Source organism: Ictalurus furcatus, chromosome 28, assembly GCF_023375685.1.
Source record: "Ictalurus furcatus strain D&B chromosome 28, Billie_1.0, whole genome shotgun sequence".
In the NCBI taxonomy this organism is placed as follows: domain Eukaryota; kingdom Metazoa; phylum Chordata; class Actinopteri; order Siluriformes; family Ictaluridae; genus Ictalurus; species Ictalurus furcatus.
The window spans coordinates 17,155,196-17,171,380 of record NC_071282.1 but is presented as its reverse complement, the minus strand read 5'-3'; the positions used below and the strand labels follow the sequence as shown (position 1 = coordinate 17,171,380).

The 16,185-nt window shown below is 40.7% G+C and overlaps 3 protein-coding genes and 1 pseudogene across 8 annotated transcripts; 2 read left to right on the top strand and 2 right to left on the bottom strand.

Moving 5' to 3' along the window:
- Positions 1–251: 251 nt before the first annotated feature.
- On the bottom strand, positions 252–2,116 carry surf2 (surfeit 2). The gene is made up of 6 exons (XM_053618266.1): positions 1,770–2,116; positions 1,475–1,623; positions 1,260–1,363; positions 858–1,082; positions 543–676; positions 252–372 (listed from the first exon to the last, which is right to left on the bottom strand). The coding sequence occupies exons 1-6, from the start codon at positions 1,842–1,844 to the stop codon at positions 283–285; spliced, it is 777 nt and encodes a 258-aa protein (XP_053474241.1). The 5' UTR covers positions 1,845–2,116; the 3' UTR covers positions 252–282.
- A 197-nt stretch (positions 2,117–2,313) lies between these two features.
- bbln (bublin coiled coil protein) lies at positions 2,314–4,720 on the top strand. The gene is made up of 2 exons (XM_053618267.1): positions 2,314–2,667; positions 4,222–4,720. Exons 1-2 carry the CDS (start codon positions 2,583–2,585, stop codon positions 4,410–4,412), a joined length of 276 nt encoding a protein of 91 aa, XP_053474242.1. The 5' UTR covers positions 2,314–2,582; the 3' UTR covers positions 4,413–4,720.
- On the bottom strand, positions 4,593–15,901 carry ciz1a (cdkn1a interacting zinc finger protein 1a). Of its 6 annotated transcripts, none has more exons than XM_053618261.1 (16): positions 15,767–15,901; positions 14,446–14,687; positions 13,163–13,287; positions 12,714–12,880; positions 12,506–12,599; positions 12,335–12,422; positions 12,066–12,142; positions 11,751–11,815; positions 11,468–11,665; positions 11,189–11,319; positions 10,982–11,075; positions 10,722–10,835; positions 10,505–10,624; positions 10,323–10,404; positions 9,562–9,683; positions 4,593–8,858 (listed from the first exon to the last, which is right to left on the bottom strand). In XM_053618261.1, exons 2-16 carry the CDS (start codon positions 14,634–14,636, stop codon positions 8,427–8,429), a joined length of 2,100 nt encoding a protein of 699 aa, XP_053474236.1. In that variant the 5' UTR covers positions 14,637–14,687; positions 15,767–15,901; the 3' UTR covers positions 4,593–8,426. The 6 variants fall into 6 exon arrangements, with proteins under 6 accessions (XP_053474236.1, XP_053474239.1, XP_053474237.1 ...); XM_053618264.1 differs by having other exon boundaries at positions 15,784–15,901; XM_053618262.1 differs by lacking the exon at positions 15,767–15,901 and adding an exon at positions 15,508–15,760.
- On the top strand, positions 6,122–7,524 carry LOC128603318 (coiled-coil domain-containing protein 83-like; annotated as a pseudogene).
- Positions 15,902–16,185: the final 284 nt, after the last annotated feature.

Below are 16,185 nucleotides of genomic sequence, written 5' to 3'. Positions count from 1 at the left end.
TAGTGACTGTAGCATGTTCTGTCTTTATAACTGGAAATTCATATTTTAAACAATAAATTTTCAAATACTACTTAAAATGTCAAATGCACAAACTGCATAAAATGTCAAAGACTACAATTACCATCAGTATGTCCATGAATGGAAATGATTTATACAACACATAATACCTGCGTTTTTAAATGCATGTTCTGTGGCATGTTTGTGAGTGTATCAGACTCATAAGGACAGAAATGGAGCAGTGACATCAGTGGAAGACTTAATGCAAACATAATTTTTTTATTATTATTTTCCATTCTTTAATTTATTGATGCGCGTAACACCTTTCTTTTTTCTGTTTTTCTTAAATTTCTTGTTAAAAGCAGCACACTGGACCTGTAAAGGCAGAGAGTAACACCGTCAAAAAGCTTTAATTATAGTCCTTTTAAATACAGCTCATAGTATTTACTGACTTTTTGTGGATGTAGTTGTGCAAGAGAGCAAAATAAATGCAATGAGCTGCCATATACTGTACACAGAACTCATTTTTGACTTGATTAAGATACCTTTTTGCGTTTCTGCGCTGCTTGTTTCTCCTCTTCTGTTTCAGACACCTCCATATCGTCATCTGTCTGAAATTCATCTTCATCTTTCTCCATCTTTTCCTGTTCCGCTGACTCCTTTAACGTGAACAGAGTGGCTGTAAAGAGCAGAGGAGGAAAATGCTTACACAAATCTCTCGCAATGTTAATTTACACATGACAAAATGAGTAACATGTCTAACGTGTTACAAGATGACACTCACAGATCCAAACGGAACTCGGTACAGCAATATGTCGAACAGTAAATGACCGAGCTATTATAAAACGCTGCACGCTTACGTGGATAGAGATCCGACATGCTGTCCTCGGAGTCGCTACCTTCTCCCTCGCTGGAGCTCGGAGCCCAAATGCCGCTGTCTTGTTTCTTTTTCTCTTTCTGCTTGTGCTTGCTCCTGCTCCCTCCTTCTTTCGCACTCTCCATGCCATCATCTGTGCCTCGGGGTCGTGTTTTCTGCCTGAGTCTGGCTGGAACGAACTCTACACCTTGTTTTACGCATTCCTCATCTGGAAAAGAGGAAAAAGCAACACATAAATCCTGTAATCAGTCCCGTATTGTCCCGTACAAATACAATAACAAGAACAGACCAGTGCAGTTCCGCAAGGTTGCAAGGAATCTCGCGGCCATTTATCATGCACTTGATCCAATAGAAGTGTCACTGTATCTGTAAAATGTGTGCTCACATTGTGCCAGAGCTTTCTTGTACCGTTTTCCACTGATGTGCCGGAGGACATGATGAGGCATGCGATTGAGGTGTCTCAGAGTCAGCTTGCAAAAAAGCTGATTTCTATGGGGAAAATAAATAAATAAATAAAGTAAGTAAGTAAGTACATGTTATGCAGATGTCACACAGAAACCAAAAATTGATTTCTATTCACTTATAAACAACCAGACATACGGCTGCTTTGTGCTCGGGACCACATGAGGTTCATACTGGCTGTAGTTAAACTCTGCAGCACACAGCTTCTTGAATTTCTTCCCAGATATGAACGTCTGCAGCTCCGCAAGGTTGCAAGGAATCTCGTGTCCATTTAATGTGCACCTGATCTAAAAGCAGACAACATATAATCACACATGATCATCAGGTCCATTTCAGTCTTCTATTCCAGTTTGCACCCTTTTAGAGAGGACGATATCTCATTAAAAAAAGAAAAATAAAATAAAATAATTTTTAAAAAAATGCAGCTGATTACCCTTTTGGTATCAGTGAGCTCTAGAAAAGGTTGAGTCTGCAGAAATTCTCTTAAATCTGCAGGCAAGTCATCCATTCCTTCTCCAAATGGTCCACGTGAGGGGGGAAAACTCGTAATTTATTACAAAAAGCAAAGTGATTTCCGATCAAAACAAAACCTTTACGTGTGACCTGAAGCACGAATAGCAAATATATTTAATTAGACAACAATAAGTTACCTGTTTTAACTAATAGTGCTAAAACAACCGATAGAGCTGGTGTTAGAACTTGAACGTGACGTATATTTTGTGCGACACTTACAACACCTCATTGGCCCTCCGCTCAGATTGGCGACTATCAATAATGCCTGCACACAATGCCATACACAACATTTAATAAATAGATTTATGAAGTAAATAAAATCAAAATCGTATTATTGTTTTTATTGTAATCTGAACTTGTTTTTTTTCACAGCGGTATTACTGTATTATAAGCGTTTTTAGACTCTTGTTTGTTGTGTTTTCTGAAATAAACAGTGCAGTATCGGAAATGGAAATAAACACACAGTTTAAAGGTTATTTATACGTATATTCGTTGACCAGATTATATATTTCCATTCATAAATATTTTATTACAGTAAGGCATTTCATCTGGAGACCTTTCACAGTCACCTGACAGTCAGCTGTCTGGCAGTGCATGCACATAACCCCGAATCAGTTCACTGTCTTGTGTGGATGAGTTTTAGCTCATATTTAGTGTATGTGAGTGTTCAGTGAAATGGGATTTTGTTTAGCTGTTCAGCTCGTTTAACGTTGCTTTAGTATTTAGTAGAGAGATGAAAATGTCAGGACCAAACGGAGATCCCGAGATTAGAGCGGATGAAGGACTCCTCGAGGATGAGGAGGATTTTAATGAACAGGGTGAGTTTTATTGAGACACATGGAAACTGCAGATTTGAGGATGAATCAAGATTTTATTCTATTTTATATATTTATCATATCTAACCTGATAAAGTTAGGATTTGAAGCTCCTTGTCGGCAGAGGAGACTGTTGGGAAGAAATGTGGGTTGCCAGATTGACTCTTTCCATTCCAAGCCAAGTATCGTATAACTCCAAACTGTCATTTTAAAAATAATAATAACAAGATCAATAACAAGAATAATAACAAGAAGAACAATAAAGAATCCACCATTTTCGAATTTTATATAATTAATGAAGTTAAAATACAATAAAATAAAATAAATTGCTAAATTTCTTAACCCTTTTATGCACAAATGATTTATATTAATATGCAGATCCTTTAAGTTTTCTCTTTTGTTTACTTAAAATTACTTGATATGAATTTTGATTGTCTAAATATTACTTATATTTAAAAGAAAAAGTAAAACAATCTGCCTGAAGTTTAAAAAAGGCGCTCTTCCAGTGTCAAGTTTTTAACATTCAGGTTGTGATAATAAAAATAAGCAATGTTATAGAGTTAAACATTTTAGAAAATATCATTTTTGAACATACAAAAATGTCCACAGTTTAGGAAATCTGCATGACATAAGGAGATTAAATCATCAAAACAGCAAAACTGGGCAGTTCCTCTCGTCTCTCTGACAAGAGAGGAAGCTTGTGTGGTCTTCTGCTGTTGTAGCTCATCCACCCCGAGATTTGACGTGTTCTACGTTCGTCTACGTTCTGAGATGCTTTTCTGCTCACCGTGGTCTTAAAGAGTGATGATTTGAGTTATTATAGACTTTCAGCTCATACCAGTCTGGTCTTTGTACTCTGATCTCTCTCAACAAGGTATTTCGGACCACAGACCCTCCCTCTGTGTACACTTTAGAGACTGCTCTGTGTGTGTGTGTGTGTGTGTGTGTGTGTGTGTGTGTGAAAATCCCAGGAGATCAACAGTTTGTGCAATACTTAAAGCAGCCCATCTGGCATCAGCAACTATGCTACGGTTAAAGTCACAGAGATCAGACTTTTTCCCCCGTTCTGACGTTTGATGTGAACATTACCGGAAGCTCTTGACCTGTATCTGCATGATTTTATTAGTTGTGCTGCTGCCGTATGATTAAATGATTTAGAGAACTGCATGAATGTACAGGTGTTTCTAAAAAGTGGATGGTGAGTGTGTCATTTAAAAAAAAAAAAAAAATTGTTTCCTGCACGGCTTAATTTTGTTCCTTTAATGTTATTTGAACCTACCGGTTATTTCTGTTTAAAATGCACAGCATTTGATAGATGCTCTTGTCCAGAGAGACTTACCTTTCGAAAGTATTTACGGTTCGAGCGTTGGCTTTGGTTTCATTGCAATTTAAAAGAACACGGTGCCATAATCCACATCTTATGTCGCAATTCCAATACGACCTGCAGTAAAAATATGACTTAAGAATAAACTAAAGACTGAAAAAGTCATTTTGCTCCTGTGGTTGAGTTTGTTCCACTTGGTCATGTGATCACGGTCTTGTTTCTTTAAACGTTAGAGTACGCCGCCATTAACTCCATGCTGGACCAGATAAACTCGTGTCTGGACAACTTAGAGGAGCGGAACGACGCGCTGAACGGAAAACTGCACGAGCTCCTGGAGTCCAACCGACAGGCTCGGCAGGAGTTTCGAGCTCAGCTCAACGAAACGCAACCTGTGGAGCAGAAACAACCGCCGTCTGAGGGATGACCGCCGAGCAGACGCTGAATTCCAGTCCTGACTCATTCCACTGGCATAAAGCTGTACTGTACTTGTATTTATATTTTCTGCACCGTGCATCACACCCTTATATCCTCAGCACTGTTTCTTCGTGTATTTTATTGTTGTTTTAAGATGAGTACTCCAAAATAAAAATAAAAACAAGAGGTCAATCATCAAATATTTTAATAGACATTAAAATGCAGAAAACAAACATCTGGAGGAGAGAGAGAGAAAAAAAATACAAGATGCTTCCAGCTCCTGAAAAAAACCCACCTTTTTTTTTTTATTATTTTTTTTAGAAATCATTGTTTCATTTGTAGAATAAAAATAGATTATGAAGTGTACAGTTCCATTCTGATGGTGATTTTTTTTTTCCTGTAATGCTGTGGTCCTGGGTAGGAGGTAGGACGCAACACTCTACGCATTTCCACAGCCTGTTAGCGTTCTTTAATGTGATTCCTTGTGGTTTGTCTTCAAAACAAGCTATGTGAGTGAAAGACTACCATGAGTGTCGTTTGGAACTGGATGTATAGAGTTGAGTTGTTATGTGTAATGTGGACTGGACAATTCTCTCGATTTCTGACTGACTAATACTGTGTGTGGCTAACCGGGACTAAAATCTGCCCTTTCGGAAACATCAGGAATGACCGATCGGCTTAACAAACGTTAAACACCTCGAATAGGAACTGCGTTGAAAGACGCTTAAGTGTTTACTGCCTTCAAATCCTGAAGAATCTCCAATATTATCTCACTCAGATTTGTTAAGCATGTAATTCCAGGACCGTATGAGGGCGGATCTAGCGCTGAACCTGAACCCGGCTTCAAAATTGACTCTGAATCAGTTCTGGAAATAGACCACGTCATAGCACTTTTTTTTTTTTTTTCCATCCTCAAACTGGTCAAACATGAATTTCCTCGAACACCTACATTTTCCATTGTTGTTAGTTAATCCAATTATTCAAAGAAACCACGCACTTTCTAAGCGAGGCCTGCGCACGGGACGGCATTCTCAAACCTCGAGCCGAATTTATCCAAGTCTCATCAGGGGAAATGAGAGAGGATATAAAAATCCGTTAAAGATTGTAATATTAAAAGTACCGATTGTTAATTACATCCTAAAGCCCAGCTGCTTCATTGTTTTATTTTATTTGATTGTTTTAACACGAAGAGTCCCCAAGTGTACCAGTGGAGCAACAGCCAAATAACAATTTTTTTTTTTTACTTGCCAGGTTTAAACACACACACTCATACACACAACATGCTGTTTTAAGATTTTTTTTCCAGTGTATTTTGACAGCGTTTGCGTAGATGCAAAAAAAAAAAATAAAATAAAAATATATACATAAAACCACACAATATTGTAGGTGGAAAAAAAAAAAAAAACTTGTGGAGGAGAAAAAGCATCAGAATCACACAGCTAATGCCACTGTGAGGGAGTAAAAAGATATTTTTTTTTTAAAAAAATGTATAAAGCAGCTCTTTTTCACGGTTTCTCTCTATACAGTCGGAAAATCTAAATGGTTACGCTCTTAAGGATTGCCGAATGAACGGATCCCCGTTATTTATTAAAAGATCTGCTCTCAGCCCTGCACGAAACCGTTCAGCAATTCCAAGAGAGTCAGCGGTCACATTTTTAAAAAGGTTCAATTTTTTTAAAAAGAATAAAGCAGAAGCACAGAAGTAGGAGAGATGATTTAATGACATTGGACCAGCAGACTGACGGAAAGGTCCGGAGATGCTTTTACACTCAACCGTGAGATCTCGTCTTTTTCATTTGACCAACACGACAACGATCTACAGGGTGGTATTTCAGATAGTTTGCATCATCCTCTCATTTGTGTATCCGTGTTCTCCTTCCTGGGTTTGGACCGCATACAATAGCTGTAAACGAAACTGAGTGAATGAAATGAATGAATGAAAGGATTGCTGGCTTTTGAAAATTAGCGCTTTAAAAAACAAAAAAAAAAACAAACAACATTTAATTAGATTACAGTCACCTAAAGACAGGAGCATGAAAGACGAACGGCGTGGTCGAACAACCAGCTAAAGCTAACGACATTAATAATAACAGTAACAACAACAACTCCACCAAAACACTAGGATGATGCTCAAGAATCCCGGATTCTAGGATAAAAAAATAAAAAAAAAAGAAAGACAAAACTCGTGAAGTAACACTTTCTTTCTCTTTAAAGAGCGCTGGCTTTTATGTGATCCTGCTAGAGCTAAACTGAAGGTACGGCTTCTTCTCTTCGAGCTCGGGTCAAACGAGGTCATCGTCTGCTGTAGACAGGCAACCCGGGGCGTCCTAATGCATTCAGACTGATCCAATTTAAGAGGGCTTCATGCGTACAACTCGTACCGAGTAGCATAACATTGCTTGTTTCCAATGCTTTCTTTTCCCCAGGAGACACAGCAATGACGTGAAGAACAAACCAAGGATGATTTATCCAAGAGCATCACAGGTCTCTGTTCAGGATTCGCCCTGAATTAAATAAACCAAGGACTGTACTCAGGTTTACTTAGTTGTTGAACAGCGAGATTGGCTGCGAGAGGAGCAACAGGGACACCTCGGTGCACTGTGCAAGCAAGCCAAGGAGCAGGAGAAGCAGCTCGAGGAGAAAGAAGTGGATCTAGCGATCTAAAGCTCACACGTATCCAGAAGGAAGAGCTGGTAGAGCTGCGCAGGGAGCTGACGAGTGTACAGGCCCAGGTTGCGGAGCTACAGGTTCGCCGTCAAGCTTGGCAGCAATACAAGAAAGTGGGGAGTGTTGAGCATCAACAGCGGATCCAAAAACTACAGTCCGACCTCGACTGAACGTTGAAGAACTTTCCGGACAAGTCCGAATACATCCAGTGCTCTCTGAAAGCATCCGTTAGTAAGACTGACAACAATGCCTCACTGCTGACTGAACAAGAGAAGCAGCTTGCTAAAGAGAGGGCATTAAAACTGATTGACAAACACAGTTTTCAGAACATCAAAAAGAACCACTAGCTTATGAAAGAGCTCGCTGTCCATCACGAGGAAGGCTCGGTACTGGACGCAGCCGTGAGGAACTTAGAGGAGGAGAACTTGGAGGGAGCTGAAACTCAGCCTTCCTGAAAGAGCGGTGGAAATTGGGAGGAAACAGCACCAGCAGTCTGGGGAGTTTGAGGAAGATGAAACGGATCACAGCTGCAAGTCCTCCTCCCCTACTCACAATCTCAGCGCACTGCTGTCTGGCAGGCAGGGCGTCCTCAGGGAAACGTGGCACCTGGGCCCTGGGCCTGTTCCAGGCACAACAGGCACAAGATGGAACTCTCACAACAAAGATAATTCGCAGCATGTTCCAGTAAACATACAACTGAACTCTACTGGGGGAAGAAGAAAAAAAAAGAGCAATATTTTATCAGAAACAGAAATGTAGAAGAGAAGAGATGGCGAGAAAATGCTGCAGCAGTGAAAATTCAGAGCTGGCTTCAAAGCTGTCCGGTGTAAAAGTAAAACGTTGCTACATTCTAAGTCACTACAAGCTTGTGAGGGATCAAGTGTAGTAGAACCCATCCTGAAAGATAGAGGGCGCTATGGAGCGAGTCTATAGATTGAGCGGAGCATGTAGAGGGGGAATAAAAGTATCTAGAACTGTGCCGTGGGTGCGCGAGTTGCTCTTCCTAAAAGAGCACATAAAAAATAACCATCTCTTACAGATCTCAACAGATGGAAATGTGCCAGATCCTTTCACACGTCGATCTTTACACACGTTCTGAATAATTCTCAAAAGAAAGAAGAAAATAAAAGGAAAAAAAATAATAAAATACTATAACCTGTGAGGGTTTTAAGATGTAAAATCTAGGGCCTACAAAATGGCTGAATAAAAGACCTACTCTCTATAGATATTACTGTCCTACTGTCCTGGCTTCCCACTCTTAGTGAACGAGAGAGGATGGGTAACGGATATCGAATGAAATATTCCCGCTCTTTCTATCTCTCCATAGCAGCTCGTTCCTCCATCTCGACCCCAGCGCTCAGCGTCGTCTTCCTCCCCTCCCTCTTTTCTTGGTGGGCGTCCTACCGCGCCCTCTGCTCGTCTTCTCTTCAGGGACGCCGCTGAGAACGTCGTCCTCTTCATCTGGCTCTTCCGTGACTGCGTCTTCCTCCGTTTCTCTGGACCGAGTGGGAGATCCAGAAGCAGGCTGCTGGTTAGGGGAAGGCGGCACGCTGCTAATGCTGCTGCTGCTGTTACTCCCTTTGCTGGTGGTGGTTGTGGTAGTGGTGATAATGCTTCCCTGATCAGTAGCTGCTCCAGTGGACACTAGTCTACTGTTGCTGACAGCAGGGTCACTTAAAGAGGAACTGCTAGGAGACTCCGTGTCCTTGGTTTGATGATCCTCTGAGGTGCAGTCTGACTCTGAGGTCTGTAAAGCTGAAGCTTCCTGAATATTTAATGCTTTATATCTCTGTAACGGCAAAAAAAGTATAATAATATATTTTAAAAAAAGCTTTAGTATCAAATATTAAATCTTTGGTGTGTTAACATATAAACATATTGGATGCGTTAAGTAAAGATGGACAAAAGGGTTAATTTTTTTGTTTAAGATGTCCACCTAGCAATAGAAGAAAAAACAGCAAGGCAAAAGTCTACTTAATTATCGTTATCATCCTCCATTTTTCCACACGCTTGGTTTCCAATGGCTCACAAGACCCCGCGGGAGCTTGCGAATTCGCAGGTCAAATTAAGTAAACGTAACCAATGCCAGAAGGAAACGTGCATCTGTTACGTCCCGTGTCCTTTCAACCCCGCTGGAAGAATGTTATTTATTATTTATGTTTAGTCTGACTGCTGCTTTAGCTGGAAAAGCAGAAAAACGTATAGTTGTCTCTTGCATCTCCTTAAGGAAGGGGTGAATTATCGTAACGCCTACAGCTAAACCATCGCCATCAACTCCAAAAAAGTTGGGACGCTGTGAAAAATGTAAATAAATGTAAACAAAAACAGAATGAAATGATTTGCAAATCTCAAACGCATATATTATTCACAACAGAACATAGAAAACATATCAAACATTTAAACTGAGTAAATGTACCGTTTTAAGGAAGAAAAAAAAAACAAGGTCATAACAACAACAACAACAACAAGGAGGATGTAACTCTTTGACTTACCTTTAGATTCTCAAAGTGTTGGCGTGTCTTGCAGTGAGAGTGTCGTGCTGATGCCTCGTAGTGATAGAACTCGTTACACAGCCGGCACAGAAACCCGGCCACGGGAATTACGAAGTTGGAACCTTGGAAACATATTCATAGCAATACGATGAAAGATCATAAAAAGTTATCCTTGGTCAAATATAAAATACAGAAATCTGATTGGTCGGAGTTGTTCTAATCCGTTAAAGTCTTCTATAATAATTCACAGAAGGAAAAATATTTCCGATATCGATCGGCTGGTGACGTTTTCTGTAAGAAAACGTAACTAACGTTTTATGGAAGGAGTCTCTAGTGTCAGCACTTTGTACCAGACAATGATAGAGCTCAAGCTTGAGGTTTTCCAATACTAATAAATCGAGAATGTTGCGTTTTTTTTGCAGTTTCTTAGCAAAAAGACACGTTTTTTTCTGTGTTGTATTATCATTAAGAGGCTGTGAGGGAAATACTGTTTAAAGCTGCTATAACGTAAGCGATTCCAGGGACTAACTCATTTCTTGGATGCCGCACGACTAAAAATGGATAAGAGTACGATGTATGGTTCATCTTTGGCAAATTGCTGTTACATAAGAGGAATAAAACACTTTATTTAGATTTTAAACAATTATTGTGAGTAGATACAAACATAAATAACTACAAGAATATAGGCAGGAGCCCCCCCGCCCCACACACACACACACACGGTCCCCATCCCCAGCGCACGTCTCAAGCATGTTCCTTACCGTATACGGTGTCGGAGACAAACTCTTCCTCCTCCGTCATATCTTCCAACGTGACCTCCATCTGTATAGGCAGTCCTTCCTGCTAACGAAAGAACGACCAAAAACAACTCTCTCACTCTTTTCAATGTTTAGAAACATTGGACTAGTCCAAAAGAATTGGACGAACACCGAATTTCCCCTACCTGACCGTTTTCTTCATCAGCCTTCTCGTCCTCGTCGCTGTCCATGCCTTCATCAGTGCCCATGGTGTACACCTCCAAACCGAATTCATCCAGGTTCCCTTTCCCGGTCTCTTTCAACACCTACGAAAAGAAAGGTATTTCAATCTCAGGCAGTCTCGTAAGATGAGAACGTGAAGCGATCTGTCACAAAGACTGCACTGGAAGGCAGGAAGCGTACCTGCTCCGTGCGCTGCTTGTGCTCGGCAGACTGCATGTGTTCGATGAACTCTCTAGACGTGGTGAACTGCTGCTTACAGACAGTACAGCTGGGACTCGAAGAACGGCTAAAGATCTGCCGGAAATTTAAAAAAAAAGTGTTCGAAAGAAAGAAAGAAAGTGTCCGTGTCGCAGTGTTTCTCCGTCTGTGCTACATTTTAACCTTCAGGTTATTATTCTGAATGACTCAAGGCTTGACTAGAAGGTTGTATGATGCTTCACCTTGTGCTCCCTGGTCTTACAATGATCCATGACATTAGTAGTGAAGTGGATTTTGCAGATGGAACACCACCTCTGCAGACCTGGTCTTTTCTCACTATGGGATGGATACAAAGCATTACATCACTATGACACTTCTACACATTTCTATTTATCTATACTGTTTTAGAAGATGCTGTTCATTAAAGATCGTGTGTGTATCTGACTCACCCGTCTTTGCGTGACCCCTGCAGAGACTCCTGTACGCGAGGCAGCAGTGTGACGAGGCAGGCATTACTCATGTGCTGGATTTCCATCATCCTCTGTTGGTGGGCCAGTCCATTCATATGGCTCTGGAAATTCTGCGCACACACACACTTTCAGTTTAAAGTAGTTAATGACATGTATGCATTAAATTGTAATACTGATATCGCAGAAGCCTGCAACGTGCGATTGAACCCTGTAACAAACTGATAGTTTTTAAACTACACTGATATCAGAGAGACTTACCTGTTGGTTGTGGCAGGTGATGTTACAGATATAGCAGCAGAATTTGCTAGCAGTTTCTCCTCCTCCTCTAGCCCCGTCACTGCTCCTGGTGGTGTCGTCTTTATCGTCAGCTACAGTCACCAATCCCGCAGGCTCCGACTGGCTTGAACCGCTCTGCTGATCGGCACCTTTGAGTGAAGACTCTGGGCCTTCCCCCTGCTGCGAAGAGAAAAGTCCTTTAAAAATTCTTTTGTTTATTTATCGTGAACATCTTGCAGAGTTTTACTTTGGCTGTGATGCCAACCTCAGCTGCCCGGCTTTGCTCCAGTGCCTCGGCTGCCTCGGATCCGGCTACTGTCCCGTCTTCTTCTAGCATGCAGTCAAAAGAGACAAGTCAGCCACAGAGTTGATATATAACTTTATATATATGCACACAGATATATTTTATATACGTTTTTTTAGGACTCATCGCACACGAGTTTAAATACTGAAGATGTCGGAAGGAGCGGAGACGAGTGAAATAACACAACTCGACTTTCATCCGAGTGTGAAACAGTCGCTATGCTTATTTTTAATGCAATATTTTATACAGATCATTTGTATTTGAGTTTGTGGTTACCTGCAGTAGCAGGATCTTCAGAAGTGCGTTCATACTCGGTACTCTGAGAGGCTTCGGTCTCGAGCGGATCATTCGGCCTGAGGACCCCACAAAACTTCTGTGATACTGCTCAAATACTACTCGAAGTTTTAATTAAAAGCAAACGCTTGATGTCTGTTAGAGCGTTTATAAAAAGCTTGAGTTAATATCCTTGTTATAGTTACAGCTGCTTCGAATGCTATAACTGATTATTCAGTGCAAGTTATCCATAAACACGAGATAAACTTTACCCTGCTGTTCTCGGTTTCTTCGCAGCTGGCTCATCCGGCTGCTGCGTGGACGACTGACTGCTGACGTCTGCAACTGCTGTGGTTTCATCTACATCCAAATAAATAAATAGAATTAAAATCAGTTTTCACACCAAACACAAAGACAACAGTGGAGCGTAGTGTAACGTGTACCTCGGCTGCTGCTCGCCCCAGGCTGGCTGTCGGGGCCGATCGCGGGTCTGTGTTCGTTCTCTCTCTTCCTGTCCGGCTGTCGTGAATGAAAGTCCTGTGTGTACATCGTTAACCCGAACAGTACTATACAGTTAATTACAACCGAATAAACGACTGAAATTTTAAACGATAACAAAAAAATCATTAAAAATAATTACAAATGGATTACATTGTTGAAATAGCGAGCATGAGGGTGGAAGTGTCGTGGAGGAAATCCCATATGTGGAGTCTTAATAGCAACCCCCAGTGGAACCGGACCCAAAATGGAGGATCTTGAGCCTGCGGTAAAAAACTGCTGGAATTGCTGTCCACCCATGGCAAAGCTCCGCATGCCCCCTTTTGAAGGCAGGGGAAAAAAAACATGTCTTAAAAACTTTAGTCTTAAATTTAAAAACAAAGAAACAGAACTAAACAGGAACACAATGTTCAATTTAAAGCTTATTAATCATGCCTTCTCCATTTTGTTTCCATGAAAGCATGACGTGAATTTAGTTAATTGTACAAAAATTCATTTTAACTTTGGAAAGTTACCAGCTATCCTGTTTGTGTCTATTTTTAAGAGCGATCTAAATTCTCTATATGCCACCTATACACACACACACACATATATATGGTTACCTTGCATCTGCTGCATCAGTAACGCGCCTTGCAGCATGGGATTAGGGGCGATGATGGTCTGGGTGGCGGAGCAGAGGTTGACCATGCGGGATGGAGGAGGCGCTGGAGCCTGGACAGTCATCTGCCTGTTAGAAACCAACACACATTTTGTAGCGTTACAACTTGGATCTTAAAAGTGACTTTATTGAGTCACATGATCTCAGTGTAAATAAACCTGATCCTGGAAGACACCAACCACCATCGTTGACACCAAGGAGCTATCAAAACAAGCGTGTGGGACAAAGCTCTAGAAGAGCATCAATCAGAGTTTGGTTCTAAAAAAAAAAATAAAAAATCCCAATCTTTCAACAGCCAGAGCAGAGCACCATTAATCCGTTCTTTAAAATGAAAGAATATGACACAGCGGAGGATGTCCAAGACATCAAAAGTAAAAAGGACAACAGATTGAGAATCAAGCAAGAGGCAAAACAACTGCGTCTCAACTGTTCGGAGTCCGCAAATCTAATCGAAAGTGGTGAACGTAACCCCTTTGAACTGATTTATTTGTAGTCATTAAATAATCACTTACAGTTAAGTACTAAAAAGGTAACCGTGGTCACCATTCGATCATGCTAGCTGCTTATCCAGATTTTTAAACAAACGTTTGTGTACCCCTGACCCTCACACCCATATGTACTTGTTGAACATATCAATCCAGATGTATTCCCCTTTATTATGCTGTAGTAATAATAATAATAATAATAATAATAATAATAATAATAATAATAATAAGCGCCACTCTTCTGGGAAGGCTTTCTACAAGATTTTGGAGCATAAGTGTGGGGATTTGTATTCGTTCATCTGCAAAAGCATTAATGATGTTGGGTGAGAAGGACTGGCGAGCATTCGCCGTTCCAGTTCATCCCAAAGATGTTCAGTGGGGTTAAGGTCAGGACACTTGGCTTCTTTCACACCAACATCAGTGAACCATGTCTTCACGGAGCTCGCTTTGTGCACAGGGGCGTTGTCATGCTGGAACAGGTTTGGGCCTCTTAGTTCCAGTGAAGTGAAATTGTAAGACTAACAAACAAAGACTATTCTATACTATACATGATTGTGTGCTTCCATCTTTGTGGCAACAGTATGGGGAAGAACCACATCTGTGGTATGTTTGATGGTCAGGGGTTCGCAAACTTTTTGGCCATATAGTGTAACTGGACCTTTAGAAATCTCCTCGTGAGCTCTTTTTCATACAATTCACACACAACTCGAACCAATAACACAACCCTGAGGTGACGTCTCACCGGCCTCCCCCGTGGTGATGGGGGATATGATGCGTCGGTGGAGGCTGCGGCGGTGGAGGAGGAGGTGGTGGTGGAGGCGGCGGGGTCTGCTGCTGGAACAGCTGCTGTAGCTGACGGAGGTGCTGATGAAACTGCTGCTGCTGCTGTTGCTGCTGCTGGTGCTGGTGATGGTGATGGTGCGGGTTGAACATCCTGATGGTGGGGGTGATGAGCTGACCGAATTTACCACAGTACCTCAGTAGCTATTCCAATAAATGAGAAACAAACGAGACGACAGATCGTCCAACGTTCAGAAGGCTGACATACTCAGATGGGGAAAAGAAAAAAAACGATAAAGGACATGAACATATTCCTTATTTATTTAAAGCTGTGTTACATGGAGAATTTTGGAAGGATTGTTGCTTTTTTAACTCCAAAATCATTATAGAAATATTTGTACATAAACTGATCTGATGAAGGTTAATTAAAAACGCATAGATGCAAATCAAAAAATGAATAAATAAAATATATGTATAGCAGCGAAAAACAAAGATGAACATCCATCCATTTTGAATCGTTTTATCCCTATATTTTTTGCCACCGGTATTCAGGAAAAAAATATCCCGCCTCCTGCGCTGTTATTGGCTCATTGTATCCCGCCTCCTCCGTTCCCATTGGCTAACACTACCACTCCCGCTATCAATCATCTAAACAAGCCAATCCTAATACAAAAAAAACAAGTAGTATCAGAATACAGGTGTGAAGGGGAAAAAAACGAATATTAGCATTAGCTACCCAACTTGCCTAAAATAAAAAATAATATTAATAATGTTAACTCATGCTAATGTTAACTGTACCGTCGTGAGTACTGCGATAGCTAACAACAAGTGCTTGAACAGAACTACGACTATGAACAGAATATATATATTTAAAAAAAATAAATATTTTAACTAGCAGGCTAGTTAATGTAAGCTAATCACGCCAAGCATTTTCTATGTGGGAACCGTTAGCTACCTTACTAATAATCCGCTAATGAGAGCATTAATAGCGCTGTCTGTGCATTTAATATTGAAAAGAAAGTACGTTTTAAACTGCGCGCGCGCTACAACCTGCTTTCCAACTTTCTGTCAGGAGGTTCAGAGAAGACGAGACAAAACTAGCAGCTAGCTAAGACGTTAGCTCTTACTCAACAGCCTGCTGAAACTTTAACGCTACTTTTTCCCACCACTCTGGAAATCCTTTTGTAACAACTAACATTTAATTTAAAAAAATAACCGTAATAAAACTTCAAATGGGCAAGAAAATATAGGTACCGTCTAACACAACATTACCGACTACGCACCTGCTATGCTAACATACCGGTGTTTGGACGTATTCGGCTTAGCTCGCGTCCGCGCGCCCCAATCCCAAATACCTCCCTGCTAACTTCATACGTTCACTACTTAGGGTATAAAAGTATACCGTATATAGTGCACTATATATCCAAAATTATGCGATTTGGAATTCGGCGTGTGACAGTGGTTGAAAATAGGCTTTGGTTTAAAGTATTCCTCCTCCTACTGGAGCGGAGGGAGAAGTGCAACCAAAGTAAAACAAAGCCCAGAGGCAAAATGTGTCTTCATAAATGGCCTGCACTTCATAATGCAGACCATTCATTTAATGTCTTCATAATACTGACATAACATATATATATATATATATATATATATATATATATAATTTTTTAAAATAAGCTTTTTTTGTCTCATGTAATTGACTTAA